The following is a 17,619-nucleotide window of genomic DNA, read 5'->3' as shown; positions in this document are numbered from 1 at the left end:
ATAATCAAGTAACTGCGTTCCTTGGTATTTAAAATTTAATTTAATTAATTAAATTAAAACTTATGTTCACATGAAAACCTGCACACAGATGTTTACTGCAGCTTTACTCATAATTGCCAAAACTTGGAAGCAACCAAGATGTCCCTAAGTCAGTGGATAAAATGTAGTACATTCAGACAACAGAATATTATTCAGAACTAAAATGAAATGAGCCTGGCCAGGCACAGTGGCTCATGTCTGTAATCTCAACATGCTGGGAGGCCGAGATGGGCGGATCACCTGAGGTCAGGAGTTCCAGACCAGCCTGGTCGACATGGCAAAACCCCGTCTCTACAAAAAATACAAAAATTAGCCAGGCATGGTGGCGCATGCCTGTGGTCCCAGCTACTCAAGAGGCTGAGGCACAAGAATTGCTTGAACTCAGGACAGAGAGGTTGCAGTTAGCCATGATTGCACCTCTGCACTCCAGCCTGGGCTGGGTAACAGAGCGAGACTCTGTCTCAAAAAAAAAAGAAAAATACAAAAATCAGCCGGACATGGTGGCGCAGGGCTATAATCCCAGCTACTTGGGAGGCTGAGGCACAAGAATCGCTTGAACCCAGGAGGCGGAAGTTACAGTAAGCAGAATCCAAGCCACTGCACTCCAGCCTGGGCGACAGAGCTAGACTCTGTCTCAAATCAATCAATCAATCAATCAGATAACGTATACAAAGTTTACATTTTTTCCTTTCTCTTTGAGTCCTTCAAGAAATATGATTATCCTATTGTTCCAGGCTTTGTGCTAGCCGCTGGGATACAAACAAATACTGTTTCACAGAGGAACATAAAAACAAATAAAAATAAATACCAAATCTTATAAATACTACAAAGAGATAGGTGATGTAACAAAAGATTATATTAGGTGTTTTTGACCTAGTCAGAGAGATTAGGAAAGGCATCCTTAGAGCAGTGACCACACTGCTGAGCTCTAAAGAATAAGTAGGCATTAACTAGGTGAAGAGAAGAATAAGTATTTACAAAGCCTGGACTAGACAGAGGAAGCCTGTCTGTAAGATACCCAGTATCTCTGGAGTGGAAAGAATAAGGAGCAGCCTGTAATTCATGTATCTCTTTGTACTATGTATGCAGTTTTGTTATTACTCATTTTTGTTAATTGTTTCTATGTTCTCCTGTAAGACAATATTCTGTTGTATCCCATGCCTAGCATAGAGCCTAGAACAATAAGACCTGAAAGGTAGTTTTAGGGTCAGAATATGCAGGCCTATCTTAAGAGCAATGGGAAGCCCTTGAGATGGCTGAAAGAGAAGAGGTAACAAACTGATCTGTACTATACTTCAAAAAAACCACTCCAACTACAGTAGAGAGAGTAAGTTGCAGGAAAATAAGAACAAATGTAGATAGAGCAGTTAGGAGCTACCGCTGAAGTTCAGGCAAAAATAATGATAGCTGGGATCAGTATAATGAAGTTAGAGATTCATTCTACGGAAAAACCTTTATTGAGGGCCTACCAAGTGACAAGCACTATCAGAAGTGCATAAATAGAGCAAAAAGACAAAATAAGCAAAAAAAGACAAAAATCCCTGCCCTTGTTGGGTTCATATTCTAGTGGGAAGAGACAGAAAAATAAATAAATGAAATATCACTTTTATCAGACAGTTATACATACATGGAGAAAAATAAAGTAGTAAAGGGGAAGTACGACGGATTGTCTCACTACCCAAAGAATCAGAAAGGGATAGATTCTGGGCAAAAGAAGGATAACCCAGGAGTCCTGGACTTCTTAAGGTGACTAACAAAAACAGGGCTCAAAGGCGTAATATCTGCCCTGATGGTTCCAAAGTAGACAGTGATAGTAGTGAGGTGTAGGGAAGAGGGAAGGCTAAGGAACATGCCAAGAGATGCAGAGTTCTGCGGCCTTTCCTTTGCTTCTGCCAATGATGATGTAGAAGCCCGGAGGAAGGAGAGCCTTACCCAGAGCACTTGAGCTTTTGCATTCCTTGTTGATTCCAGTAGAGAGGAGGGAGTAAGAAAAGAACTGAACTTATAGAATAGTTTATTCCCTAATTCCTATCAGTCTGTAAACTCCATGAAGGGAGAAGCTGTTATCTTAACCACTATATTCCCATAATCCAGACAAGTACCTGGTACACAGCACTGATGGGATATATATTGTTGAAAGAATACACGAATAAATGGAGTATTAAATTTAAAGCCAAAGTATCCCTATATTATCAAGGCAAAGATTTTAAATGTGTTCATATAAATAATTACAAAGTTGGGGTAGCCACAAAATAGCTTTAAGTTAGTAGGATAACAGCTTTTGAGTTCTGTTTGATTTTGAATCATAATCAAATTATATTTATTCTTAATAGCTTTTAAATTCACTATATTCTAAGAGTCTTAAATACAATCACATTTTATAAATTTGCAAGATTTTAAAATACATACTTAGGACTTTTAAAAATAAAAGTTACAAAAACATAAAATTGAACTGAAGTTCAGAAAAGTTAGTCTTTTCTAATCATTTTAGCATGTTTAACAAATGTTAATGTTTTATCCTACAAACTTCTCAACTTTATTATATCACCTTGCTAGCATATCCAGTGAAAAATATGTAGATAATATTTTCAAGCAGGAATCTGCAAACCAGGGGTGTTAAACTTTGAGCCACTTTGAGCCACTATACAGCCCTCAGCTGTGTAGATGACAGATACAAATGGATATAATTACAGTATATATTTTAAAACAATGATTACTTTATTCCAAATCCAAATAAAGTTTTCTCCATTATTTATATTCTAAAATTTAAATTGCTATTAAGTTGTTAAACAAATTACTTATTTAAAAAATACATACCGTTCCCTTACAAAATCTGCTAGTTCTTTTGTTGATATCTGTCCATGTTTCATATTATGGTAGAGGACATCAAAGCCACTATTTTTTTCCCCCTAAAATTTAAAAAGATTTTTAGTTTCACAAAAAAAAACAGATAAAAATGACTTGAGAATACAAAAAGCCAACATTAACTAATATGCAATCCTGTGCTCATGTGAGGTGTTTTCATTAATTTAATTACTCTCATTTATTGTATGATTTTAAACAGTATAAAGCAATATTATATGCTTTAATAAAGTTTACAATTAACTATATATATATATACCTACAAACACATATATGCACACACTTTGTAATCACCCATAAAGGTACAATTAATAAAATTAAGTTGTGACCGGGTGCGGTGGCTCACACCTGTAATCCCAGCACTTTGGGAGGCCGAGGTGGGCGGATCACGAGGTCAGGAGATCGAGACTATCCTGGCTAACATGGTGAAACTCCGTCTCTACTTAAAATACAAAAAATTAGCCAGGCGTGGTGGCGGGCGCCTGTAGTCCCAGCTACTCGGGAGGCTGAGGCAGGAGAATGGTGTGAACCCGGGAGGCAGAGCTTGCAGTGAGCCGGGATTGTGCCACTGCACCCCAGCCTGGGTGACAGAGCGAGACTCCGTCTCAAAAAAAAAAAAAAAAAAAAAAAAAATTAAGTATCAGGCCAGGCGTGGTGGCTTATGCTTGTAATCCCAGCATTTTGGGAGGCGGAGACAGGCAGATCACTTGAGGTCAGGAGTTCTAGACCAGCCTGGCCAACGTGGTGAAACCCCATCTCAGCTAAAAATACAAAAATTAGCCGGGCATGGTGGCATGCACCCATAATCCCAGCTACTCGGGAGGGTGAAACAGGAGAATCACTTGAACCCGGGAGGTGGAGGCTGCAGTGAGCCGGAATCACACCACTGCACTCCAGCCTGGGAGACAGGGTGAGACTCTGGCAAAAAACAACAACAAAAAATTAAGTACGAAATTTTAAGGAATATGCAGCATAATTAAGAAAAGATAAACACGGACCTTTCAAAACATATTACCAAATCCCATTTCAATCTCTTTAACACACAGTAAGAAATTCCTGATTATTTAATTTGGAGTTTGTGCTTTAAAATAACTAAATCTTGATTTCTGAGTTAAGACAGTAAAGTACTTAAGTCATATCAGCATTGAGTATCACAAAATACTTAGATCTTTCAGTAAACTTGAGAAGTGAGAAAATAGACAAAATTTAACAAAAGAGAAGCAACAGGCTATGTGCTAGTCTTTAATTAATGGGATTTTCGTTTGTTTGTTTTTGTTTTTGAGACAGTCTCACTCTGTCATCCAGGCTGGAGTGCAGACGTGCAATTATGGCTCACTGCTACCTCCCCTTCCGGGTTCAAGCGATTCTCGTGCTTCAGCCCCCTGAGTAGCTGGGATTACAGGTGTGCACCACCACGTCTGGCTAGTTTTTATATTTTTAGAAGAGACGGGGTTTTGCCATGTTGGCCAGGCAGGTCTCAAACTCCTGGCCTCAAACGATACACCTGCCTTGGCTTCCCAATGTGCTGGGATTACAGGTGTGAGCTACTATGCCCAGCCTAATTAATGAGATATTAATAGAACTAGATCACTACACAATCCTGGAAAACCTCTACTGCTGTTTAATCCTATGAATCCTAAATTAGTAAATCATAAAGATAACATTAGAAATGTCAATTTATTCGATGAAATAAAAGACAACTGATACACTAGGTTTAACAACTCTCTTTACGGGCAGTAGTTTTTATTTTTCCTTAGTGAAAATGAAATAATGAAGAATGGAATATATTTGTTGGAAAGGCGATACCATAAGCAAGTGTTATATAATCCAAAACTTGATTTTTCCACAGTCCACTGAAAACAGAAACCATAAAAACTTCCAGCTATGTTGAAGTGATTCCTGATAAACTCATCGGCTAATGTAGCTAGTAATTACTTTGCCTACATATCACAAATGAAAATGTCACATCTGTAACAAGATAATATGAACAATATCCTTAGCATTTTGAATAACCATTTCCATTTATCAAGAAGAATATAACATAAAACCACAGCCTCTTGTGAATCCAAACATTTCCATTTGGCTTCTGCAACTTTACATGTTTAAGATTTTTTTTAAAATTTATCGTCAGAGGCTTGTGCCTGTAATCCCAGCTACTCCAGAGGCTGAGCAAGGAGGCTTGCTTGACGCCAGGTGTTCAAGACCAGCCTGGGCAAAGTGAGAACCTGTCTCTAAAAAAACAAAAAGACAAGGGTTTGAAACTTCTCCTTCGGTGAACTTTTTAAGAGTAACACTAAATTAGACACCTGGATAGCATTCAGTTTTTTAAAAAAAATTTATGTAGAAACAGGGTCTCGCTATGTTACTCAAGCCGGTCTCCCAACTCCTGGCCTCAAGCAATCCTCCCAACTTGGCCTCCCAAAGTGCTGGGATTACAGGTGTGAGCCACTGCATGTGGCCAGCATTCACTTTTGGTGAGTCCAAGATTTGAAAAATAGGCAGAAGATAGATTGTATATTGTATAATCACATTACTAATTAAAAAATTGGTTTTACCAAGTTTCCTTTTTTTCAAAAAGTTCTTTGGAGGGGTAAGAGAAGGGTCAGGAGGTACTACCCTGCAAACACCAATAACATGCCTAACCTTCCTCTCAACTCTAAACCACCTCAAAAATAAATAAATACTATAACTTCTCATCCCGTCTACATTTTCCTTTTAATTTAGCTCTTATGGACATTTACTAGATAACCCTGGACAAGTCAATGCACAATATAACATTAACATTTTTGATACAGTCTCACTTTATCTTGACTTCTCTGAAAAACACCAAAAAACATTTTACTAATCCTAAAGATTTTTTCTTTGAAGAACAGCCCCTTTAGTGAAGAACCTATAGATACGCTTTGATGAGAACTCAATAGACATGCAATGACAGCTCTCCAGTGCCACTCTGGCCTTGAAAACTGCTAGGGAGCTGGGGGTAAAATACAGGCACACTTCATTTTACTGCACTTTCTTTTATTGAGCATTGCTTTACTGCACTTTGAAAATACTGCATTTTTACAAATTGAAGGTTTGTGGCAATCCTGTGTCAAGCAAGTCTATCAGTATCTTTTTTCCAACAGCATGTGCTCAATTCTTCCCTCTGTTAGCATTAGCAATAAAGTATTTTTTAATTACGGTATATATATTTTTAGATAAAATGCTATTGCACACTTAATACACCAGTATAGTGTAAATAATATAGTATAAACATAACTTTTACATGCACTGAAAAACCAGGAAAGTTTGTGACTTGCTTCATTGTGGTTGTTTGAATTCAATACACAATATCTCTAAGGTATGCCTATGAATGCAAGCAATTTTTCTACAAGTATTCAGGACATTCAACCACAAGTTACAACCTCTTCACATCAACACTCTATGTGTACAGTAGTCCCCTCTTCTCCACAGGGGATATGTTTCAAGACCCCCAGTGGATGCCTGAAACCACGGATAGTCACGAACCCTTTATATACTGTTTTTTTTTTTTTTAAATCTGATAACCAAGATGGCTACTAAGTGATTAATGGGCAGGAAGGGTATATACTATGGATGCACTGGACAAAGGGATGATTCACATCCCAAGCAGGACACAGTGAGATTTCAATGCTTATGAATTATTTCTGGAATTTTCCATTTAATATTTTCAGACTGCAGTTGACCTCAGATCTGAAACTGTGGAAAGTGAAATTATGGATAGGGGAGACAACCGTACATTGACATTTTTAGTCATGATCATTAAAAGCACTCTGCAGAGCTACTGGCAAGATACTGCTAATGGAGAAAATAGTTACTAAAATATATAGAATGGTCGGGCGCGGTAGCTCACACCTGTAATCCCAGCACTTTGGGAGGCCAAGGTGGGTGGATCACCTGAGGTCAGGAGTTTGAGACCAGCCTGGCCAACATGGTGAAACCCCGTCCCTACTAAAAATATTTTACAAATTTGCCAGATGTGGTGGCGTGCCCCTATAATCCCAGCTATACTGGGAGGCTGAGCCAGGAGAATCACTTGAATCCGGGAGGCAGAGGTTGCAGAGCCGAGATCATGCCGCTGCACTCCAGCCTGAGCAATACAGTGAAACTCAGTCTCTAAATAAATAAAAATAAAATAAAATATGTAGAATAGGCACTCAGAACGCTTTGATGCAGGTACAAAAGTGACTCAAACATATTCGTTCATTGATTGAAGGAAAGAAATCTTACTACCTTTCAAAAAATTGTTTTTCTCACCTCTCAGTCTTCCCTAATCTTTCATATTATAGTTCACCTCTGCCAGTTAGCTGAATCCTTAAAGCTATGTGAATAAATATTATATGGGTTAAGAAAAAACTACAGAAGCAAACAGTAGTTAAGATAATTTTTTAATTTTTATATATTTTGCGTTTTCTGTAATGTTCTATAAATGAAAGTATTTTTCATTACTTTCAAAATAAAAAAACTAAACCAACAATTTCAGTTTTCTCAGCTCTTCAATCTATGCCTGCAAAGAGACAGCAGGCTACTTTCTTAAACTGGCATCTTGTTCACATTAGTACTTAAATCTCCAGTCCTTGTAATTCCTAAACAGAAAAAAAAAAAAAAAAAAACTGAAAGTTCCCATACAAAATGGGAATGATTAAAGAAAATTACAGCCTATCTGGCCAGGTATGGTGGCTCACACTTGGAATCCCAGCACTTTGGGAGGCTAAGGCAGGAGGATCCCTTGAGGCTAAGAGTTTGAGACCAGCCTAAATAACATAGCAAGACCTCGTCCCTACAAATTTTTTTAAAAAATTAGCTGGGTGTGGTGGCATGCGCCTGTAGTTCTAGCCACTCCAGAGGCTAAGGCAAGAGGATCCCTGGAGCCCAGGAGCTCAAGGCTGCAGTGAGCTATGATGGTGATGGGGCCACTCACTGCACTCCAGCCTAGGCGACAGAGGAAGACCCTGTCTAAAAAAAAAAAAAAAAAAAAAAAAAAAAAAAAAAAAAAAATTTACAGCCTATCCATTCCACAGAAACCTATTCAAAGAATACTTATTCACATGAGAAAAATGCTTGATGGTAATATCAACTGAAAATACCAAGACACACAACCATATAGTAGAATCTATCTTGAATTTTGTATTTCTAAAGAAAATTATAAGGGTAGAGGGAGAGGCTATAGGCAATTTGTGTTCTGTATTCTTCTGTGTTTTACCTATCACATGATAATGGTTTTCATTAAAAAGGAAAACCATGCAGACTTGTGGCTGTTGCTTCAACCAACTGAAAACTCACTCTCCTTGGTTTTAAGGCTCCACCACCACCACTAATTTGCTTTACTTATATTATACTTTCCTATCTTTTCCCTAAAGTCAAGCAAACCTGCTTGATATATCTCCCATAACCTTCACTCCTTCAAATCCATCAGGGAGCATGACTATCTCCTCAACTTTATCACACACTTTAACACTTTCCAGTTTAATTCTCTCTGACTCTGGCCATTCCAGCAACATCCTCTTGCACATTTATCAATATAGTAGATATCATTACAAGTCTCAGTTGCTGTCATGCTGTTGTTTTTGTTTCTCCCCACCTCACAGCAATTTATACTTGTCTTTTTGGACCAGATTGCTACTAAAATTCTTCCAATTCTAATACTCTTTTTTTTTTTGAGACAGAGTCTTGCTCTGTCACCCAACTGGAGTACAGTGGCGCGATCTCGGCTCACTGCAACCTCTGCCACCCGGGTTCAAGCAATCCTCCTGCCTCAGCCTCCTGAGTAGCTGGGACTACAGGTGTGCACCATCACGCCCAGCTAATTTTTGTATTTTTAATAGAGACAGAGTTTCACCATGTTGGCTAGGATGGTCTTGATCTCTTGACCTCATGATCCACCCACCTCGGCCTCCCAAAGTGCTGGGATTACAGGCGTGAGCCACCTCACCTGCCCCAACTCTAATATTCTTTAATTTTTCCACACTAAGAAAACTGAAACCCAAGTCCTTATTCCCTTCCTTTTTATGTCTCCATGGGATCCTATTTCTATTTGAATTTCTAAGGGTGCTTCTGTTAACTATTCTAGAATTATGACATCAGGATGGATAATCTCAGGAGATAACTCAGTGACTCAAAAAACTACTTTCAAAGGGCTTATATTAGCCACATGTGCAGGATGATTTAAAGCATAACTGTTCCCTCATCCTTTGCTTAAATAATTTAAGTAGTTCTGAAAGGACTACAGCATTTAGGATTCAGTGTGTAGGGCTAAAAAAGAACGCAGACATCAAATTTATATCCTTTCAAATGTCAAAGTTCTAAAATCCTCCCCCTGAACTGAACATATATACACACTAAATCAGTATCAATTTTCACTTCCAAATTTCTCCTATAATTAAGGCTAAAATATAAAACAAATCACACCCCTTAAAAAATTCTAAGGGCCTCTCAAATTTTAGTGCAATCTAAAACACTATAATTTTATAATGTCTACTGTCAAGTCTTCTGCATCAAGTTAAATGAATCTGTAGTCTTCATTTTCACAGCTTGTTGCAATGGTAACAAGTTGGGCCTGGCTAACTTGCTAACAGTTATACAACAATACATTTTAACCTAGTGGAGTTTATGTTATTTGGTCTTATCTCTGGAAAACCACATAAGAAATTGGTAATGGTGAAGCTTGGCACGGTGGCTCACGCCTGTAATCCCAGCACTTTGGGAGGCCAAGGCAGGTGGATCACCTGAGGTCAGGAGTTCGAGACCAGCCTCAACATGGAGAAACCCCATCTCTACTAAAAATACAAAATTAGCCGGGCATGGTGGTGCATGCCTGTAATCCCAGCTACTGGGGAGGCTAAGGCAGGAGAAATGCTTGAACCTGAGAGGCAGAGGTTGCAGTGAGCTGAGATCGCGCCATTGCACTCCAGCCTGGGCAACAAGAGCAAAACTCCATCTCAAAAAAAAAAAAAGAAAGAAAGAAATTGGTAGTGGTGATTGCCTTTAGGGAGATCTTGATTACCAGAGAAAAAGAAGAAGATTTACTCCCTCTTGTACCTTTTAAATATTAAACCATGTAAAATTTGCAAATCTCTTAATGTATAAAGTAAATATATACAGATATACAGATTTTGTTTTGGTATGTCATCTGATGGGATCATATCCTAAAAGCAGGTATCCCAAACTACAATATTTGGAAATTTCAAGTAATGAAAAGCTTGTATTCTGGGTTTCAAATATGGTCACCTCAACTAACTTGCTAAAGATATATATTTTAAAATTTCATATGGATACATAACCCCAAAGAATGTGTGTTAGTCTCTCATCTAGGATACTAAGTTTAGATTAGATAATCAAGCAAAAATACAATAATGTTTTTATCCCAAAGACCTATTAATAGCAATTCCAGAATTTTAAAATACATTTTAATTCTCTCAGCTTATCCAAGTAATGATAAATCAAATTTTGGATATATAACCAATGTTCCAATTTAATTTTAAATCAAAATGTAACAAAACCAATGAAATCAAGTGAAATGAGACTTCTGTACAGTTAATCAGTAAAAGAAATAAGGAAAAACTTCAGGATAAAAATACCTAATTGTTGTTTGTTCATTTTTGATGTGCTGACTATAGATAATCTCTGGAAAAAGTCACCTAACTAAAAATCTCAGCTCATTACAATGTGATATATACTAAAGAATACTACTTAGTGTCTTTGGGTGAATGCTTCATATCGTATATAGATTGGGATTACTATGTAAAATGAAGATTATAAACTATTCAACTCAGGTATGTTTTACATACTTATTTGTCCCCCATTAAGTAATAATTACCTATGAAATGCATTAAGGTTTTTTTGCTGAATAATCTGGGTTTACATAAAAATATAATGCCATTTTAATCATTACATAGCAATGTTGCTATAATCTCAAGACTATTATAAACTTGTACTCAATTATTCCTTTGAGAAAGCAGCAGCATAGAGAGACACTTCCTCACTGTAATACTGATCAATATCTTTTTAAAGTTACATAATCTTTTACAATATCTTTTTAAAGTTACATAATGTTTAATATGTAAAAATAAAGATAAAAAACAATTGTTTTTACATATTAAAAGCAATGGTGTGAATTTCTACTATCAAAATTATTTTTGCTGTCCAATTTTAATTTTGCTGTCCAATTTCAGCTTGATTATCAATGGTGCTATACTTCGTGGCAAAAACTGACTTATCAATAACAAAACACCTGTTCTGTAAAAAGTTTTGAATAATTTTTTCCTTCAAAGTACAGTATTAAAGGAATTTTCAATTTAGCATATAGTTTTAATTGGGAAAACCTATACTTTAAAGAAAAAGGAAGAATGTGCTGCTTTCAAAAGAGCTTGAAGAGAGTTTCAATGATTCAAACTTTCTTCTAACGAAATGTCACAACAAAAAAGGTTTGTCCTTATACATGTGGGGGAGAAAACAATTAATAGGTTGTTTGATTAGAAACCTAAAACTCTGGCTGGGCACAGTGGCTCAGCCCTTTAATCCCAGCACTTTGGGAAGCTGAGGTGGGAACATGGCTTGAGCCCAGGAGTTCGAGACCAGCCTGGGCAACATAGCGAGATCTCACCTCTACAAATAATTTAAAAACTAGCTGGTCGGAAGGCTGAGGTGGGAGGATCATTTGAGCTTGGGTGGTCGAAGCTGCAGTGAGCCATGCTCGTGCCACTGCATGCCAGCCCGGGCAACACGGTGAGACTGCAACTCAAAAAAAAAAAAAAAAAAAAAAAAGAAAGAAGAGAAGAGAAGACGAGACAAGACAGACCTAAAACATCAAAGGTTCTCACTACCTCACTTTGACAAGTTTTTATCTTTTAATTGATGAAAACCACATATATTGATCATATAGAACATGATGTTTTGAATTTTAACAATTTTATTTCCTTTTAACAGTTCCACTTTAAACGCTAGAGGGAAGAGTTAAATTAATATCTATTTTAAGGGATTATTTTATAAATGATCCTGAAATATGTGAATTTTTAGTTTTCTGTTTCTGAGACAGGGTCTCACTCTGTTGCCCAGGCTGGAGTACAGTGACCAATCATAACCTATTGCAATCTTGAACTCCTGGGCTCAAGCAATCCTCCCACCTTAGCCTTCCAAGTAGCTGGGACTACAGGCATATGCCACCACACCTGGCTAATTTTTAAAAATTTTTTGTAGAGACAAGGTCTATTGTGTTGCCCAGGCTGGTCTCCAATTCTTGGGCTCAATCCATTCCCCTGCCTCAGCCTCCCAAAGTGCTGAGATTACAGGCGTGAACCACCATGCCCAGCCTAAAATGACAACTATCAAATTATCAGAAGTTAATTATTTAGTTAATTCCTAGACCTTCCTAGCTCATTGAGCCTCCTCGCAGCCCCAATTCCAAGCCAGGAAATAAAATGCAGTCTATTAACTATTTGTTTTCAATAGTGAAAGTGAAGGCAAAAACTAAAACATAAATTGGATTTGGAGGTCTCTCCAGAATTCAAATATTGAAGTTTATTCCCATTCCTCTTGTAACAAGAATACCCAAGAAGCACATAAAAATGTGTACAAAGATATTCAGAGAAGTATTATTCATATTAGCCAAAAACATCAAACAAGGCTATGCTCAAAGCTCAATTAACAGAAAATGAAACATAACTTTTAATGTGAAGATGCAATTTGGAATTAAGTTAGCAACTTAAAAAACATTCATGCATCAAAAATATGCAAAACATTTATAAGAGCATCAATTTTTAAATGCTCTTTATAAACATTTTATAAATTGCCATTGTAAAACCTAATGCCTAAAATTGACAGGCTAATCCTAAAATTCATCTGGAAATGCAAGGAACCCAGGGCAGTCAAAATAATCCTGAAAAAGAAGGAAAAAGCTAGAGGACTCATACTTCCTGATTCCAAATTTGCTATACAAAACAAATTTGTAATCCAAACAACAGCAATCCAAACTGTGTGGTACTGGCTGTCGTAAAGGCTGACAATGGAATAGAATTGAAAATACAGAAATGAATCCATACATTTCTGGTCGATTGATATTTGACAATGGTACCACAATTCAACGGGGAAAGATGAACCTTTTCAACAAATGGTACTGGGACAACTGGATACACAATTGCAAAAGAATGAAGTTATGCCTTTTCCTTGCACCATACACAAAAATTAACTTCAAATGGATCATAAAACTAAATAGAAGAGGTAAAACTAAAACCCTTACAAGAAAACGCAGGAGTAATTTTTGGGTTAGGCAAATAATTTTTGGGTTAGATACAATAAAAGCACAAGTAATAGAAAAAATAGATAAGACGGACTTCACCAAGACTTCATGAGAATTAAAAACTTATGAGTTACTTCAAAGAGCAGCATCAAGAAAATGAAAAGACAGGCCACAGAATGGGAGAAAATGTTTGCACATTATGTATCAGATAAGGTGTGTATCCAGAATATTAAAAAAAAAACTCTTACAACTCAATTATAAAAAGACAACCCAATTTTTAAATGGGCAATTAATCTAAACAGACATTTCTCCAAAGAAAATATAAAAATAGGCAATAAGCACATGAAAATATAAAAATAGGCAATAAGCACATTAGCTGTGATGTTAAGCATCAGAGAAACGCAAATCAAACCACAATAAAATATTAATACTACTTCACGTTCACTCACTATATTATAATAAAAAGGACAAATAAGTGTTCGTGAGCATGTGGAGAGGAACCCTCAGATATTGCTGGTGGGATTGTAAAATGCTACAACCACTTCAGAATAGTATGGCAGTTCCTCAAAATGTTAAACATAGACTACGATTTGACCCAGGAATCCCATTCCCAAAAGAAATGAAAACATATGTTCACACAAAACCTTGTACAAAAATGTTCATGGCAGCATTATTCATAACCCAAAAGTGGGAACAACCAGATGTCCATCACTGATTGGATAAATATTAATAAAATGTGGAATGGAATATTATTTTACCATAAAAAGGAATTAGTACTGATACATGCTACATCATGGATAAACTTTGAGAACATTATGCTAAGTGAAAGAAACTGGTCACCATGGCCCCATTTATGGGATATGTCCAGACTAGACAAATGTAGAGAGGCAGAAAATACATTAGTTGCCTAGGCCTGGGGCAGGGGGAAAATGGGGAGTGACTGCTAATGGGTCTAGGGATTCTTTCTGGGATAAAGAAATTGTTGTAAAATTGACATGGTGATGTTGTAAAATATGAACATATGAAAAAACCTGTGAATTGTACTACACTTTGAATGAGTGTATTGGTACGGAATGTGAACTCAATAAAGCTGTTTAAAAAACAAAACACCTAAGGTCTAGTATATACGTTCTTTGTGGAAAACAAGGTACATTCAAGACAAATAACTATGAACTGATTTGATTACTAACCAAGACCACGCTTGAGGCACTTGAGAATTAAGAATTTAACATGCATTCCTTACTAGCTAAAAGATTACCCCTTTAAATATGTCTAAATCTCAACGAAAATGGACCTGCAGTACTTGCAACTGTCAGGGCATAAAATGGGATTCACGAAAGATACCTGAGTAAACACGTTCCTTTCCTGTACATGGCTGAACTGTACTTCCCATTACAAAAAAAAACAATAACTGCAGAAAAATACTCCACCAGGAGCCGGAGAAATTCTCAAAGAAAAATCTAATACTGAGCTAAGACAAGGGGTGGAAAGAATGAGGAAGGGGAAGGAGCACAGAGTAGGGGGAGGTCTCCGTTCATTTAAGCCCAAGGAGTCCAGTTACATTAAATCCAACTTTTAAACGCTTTGTGAACAGGCCCAGAGGCAAAGTCCTGGGCGCAAACCCACGAGCCGACCTGCGAGGCTGAGAGGAAGTGCTAGTCCAGCCCAATCCCGCACTGGATTTGGTGTGGAAACGGTCAGAGGTAAAAGGGATCGCTCAGATGGGGGGCCCTCGGTGAGGGCAGGACGCAAAACCCCTCCGCCCGGCGCTCCCAGCCGGCGCGCAGCAGGAGGCGGCTGTGCCGCGGGCCCGTCCTTCGCGTCCCAGCCGCCGCGCACGCCCCGCGCGGAGCGCGGCGCCAGGAGCCTCCGGTGGGGCTGGGTCCCGTCTCCCGCCCCATCCGGCGCTTTGTCCCAGCCCCGGCGGCCGGCGGCCCCGCTGCGGGCTCCCGGGCCGCGGTGACAGCCCCTGTCCCCATAGGGCTGCGAGCCCGGGAGTCCCTATAGGCTGATGACCGGTCGCCCGCCGGACCTCACCCAGGAGGGACGCGGCAGGCGGCGGACTGAGGACGCTCGCCCTGCCGGAGGAGCCGCCGCCCGAAGGGCACGCAGGCCAAGCTCAGGCGCCAAAAGCCTTGGACTTCGAATCACACGACTTCCAACATCCTAAGCTTACCCAAAAATTCTCGACGAAATACGCCATGACCATCGTGCCGCCGCCGCGCCGGGTTCCGCGTCCGCGCCCGCCCGCCGCTGTGTAAACACGGCCCGGCCCCCACAGCACCCCCGCCTTTCGCCGCCGCCGCCGCCGCCTTCTTCCCAGAGACCGGCCCGCACCTTCCAGGGCGCATGCGCCACCTAGCGGCTGCCGCCGCTGGGCGAGCACTTAGACGCCACGGCCATGGTGTGCGCATGCGCCCCGTCCCCATTCTCGGGTACTGGTAGATCTCTCTGCATCCCGGGCGCGGCTGGGTTGAGTGTTCTCTTAGGAATGGTGGAGAACTGGGTCCCTGAGAGGAGTCACCGGGGAGAGTGCTCGCACTGTTTGCGGTGCGACGGGCACTGGCCCAGTGACAGAGCGAAGAGAAGGGCCAGCCAGCGGCAGTGGAGTCGGCAGGCTGGCTGCCCACTCGCTTTCTCTCCTCACAAGACGCTTCCCCGGCCTTCGAGGATCTCGAACGGACTATAGTCTGGACTCGCTGGGCTGGAGGAAACTTGGCCGCTTGGCCACCCGGAGGAGACTGAGAAGCCTTTGGTCAACAGGGCGCCTTTCCTTGAACCGAAACAAAACTTTCCGAAGCCGGAAAGGAAACGCCCAGTGTCGCCTGAGAGCCCTGGAGCTGCGCGAGACACAGGCACTGAGTGCGGCCTCGGCCGCTGACCTCCAACACGCCGGGAGCAAACCAGCTGGGGCGGCCCGCAGGCCTGCGGGAGCGGAATGTGAGCCGAAACCGACGGACTTCCTGACCCATAGTCCATAGTTCTCTTTAGCAACTTGAACATTTTGGAAAAAGAAACAAGTCTTAACATGCCTCGACCTAATGGAAAAACTAAATCCCCTTCCTACACCTTGCTTTCCAAAAGTTAAAAAAAGTAATTAAACGCTATTAGAGGTCTCAAGTACACTGTCACCAGATCAGCTAGGTCCAGAATCTTCAGTTCTTGAAGCCAAGCCCTACAAATAGATTTATTGTAGCATATCACACCTCCTCAGGTGACTTAAAACAATGAACATCAATAAGATAACAATTCATGAGAAATTATCTTCATCCTCAAGTAAAAATCATGAGGTGCCTTTCACATAGATGAAATTGTAAGTGCTTGTTGAACAAGGAATAATTGGATAATGGTATTGTCATACTTTTTAAGAATATCTGTTAGATATAGGATGCAAAACATCTAGGATTTGCTGAAAGTCATTTATTATGGATGAGGGTATGAGTAAGGTCATAGATGAAAAGGGATGAAACAAGTTTGGCCATAGTTGCTCTATTTTTGTGTATCTTGTTTCTTTATTTTGTTTCTTTAAAAAGTCCTCATATCACTGACATTTACACTTAGTTTTGGGGAAGGTCAAACTTAGAAATAAGCTACAGCTCTCTAAGCTATCAGTCTAACTGGATTTTTCTCGATGCTGAAGAACTTTTGTAAAAATTCAGCCATCTAGGTCACACAGCAAATACATTTGGCATTAAATTCCTAGTATCGCTAAGCACTCCCTCCCACCCCCGCGCCTCCCCCCCACCCCCCGCACCCTTAGGCCTGGGCAAGAGAGACTTCTATCCTGGACTCCATGCTTTAAAGGAACTTACATATCACACACACACACATTAATTTAAAAAAAACACACACATGGGTGCCTCTGCCACTTGTGATCTGATACTGAACATTGGCTCATAACCATAAATTCCCTCTCCCAGTGAAGAACACTATTCAGCCCCCAGGAAAACTCTTCTTCCTATCTTTTGTCTTATGTCCTCAAAACAAACGGTGAACTCCGAAAGCAGTGAAAATTTGTACATAGCATGGCTGCCCATTTCAGAGACTGCTTTGGAGTCAGAATTTGAGCAGCAGAAATGCTTAGTAAGAGAGAAGATAAATTAACTTGTCAAATCCTTCATCTCAGCTTGAATGCTATGGATTCCTGCATAACAAAGTATTTTCAGTAGTATCAAGCATACATTTTCCTTCTGTTAATGTTCCAGTGTGTGACTATTACCTACTGACAATTTAGTATAGTATTCACAGTAGTTACTGGCCTTCATTCGTATTCTTCTGCTCCCCTAAAATTTAGGAGTAGATCTGGAATGAAAGTAAGTATTCTGTGTATTTCAGGTATTTGCAAGGTTCGTTAGGGCCGAAACACCATATCCTGTAATTGCCTGATATTTAAGTTGTGGAACTTTATAGTAAACAGTGATTAAGGTGACTAAATTTCAGACAAGACGGTGTAGTATAGGAAGAGT

General features: G+C 39.5%; 1 protein-coding gene across 2 annotated transcripts in view; it reads right to left on the bottom strand.

Moving 5' to 3' along the window:
- FCHO2 (FCH and mu domain containing endocytic adaptor 2) overlaps window positions 1–15,616 on the bottom strand; it is a 127,301-nt gene extending 111,685 nt beyond the window's left edge. For both annotated transcript variants that reach the window (XM_054488367.1, XM_063664894.1), the window contains exons 1-2: window positions 15,330–15,616; window positions 2,857–2,948 (exon numbers count right to left, since the gene is read on the bottom strand). In XM_054488367.1, coding sequence (XP_054344342.1) covers window positions 2,857–2,948; window positions 15,330–15,362 — 125 coding nt within the window. In that variant the 5' untranslated portion in view covers window positions 15,363–15,616. The remainder of the gene's footprint in view (window positions 1–2,856; window positions 2,949–15,329) is intronic.
- Between the last annotated feature and the right edge of the window lie 2,003 nt (window positions 15,617–17,619).

This window comes from Pongo pygmaeus, chromosome 4, assembly GCF_028885625.2.
Source record: "Pongo pygmaeus isolate AG05252 chromosome 4, NHGRI_mPonPyg2-v2.0_pri, whole genome shotgun sequence".
Taxonomy (NCBI): domain Eukaryota; kingdom Metazoa; phylum Chordata; class Mammalia; order Primates; family Hominidae; genus Pongo; species Pongo pygmaeus.
The sequence above is the reverse complement of the archived record's forward strand: the minus strand, read 5'-3'. Positions and strand labels throughout refer to the sequence as shown.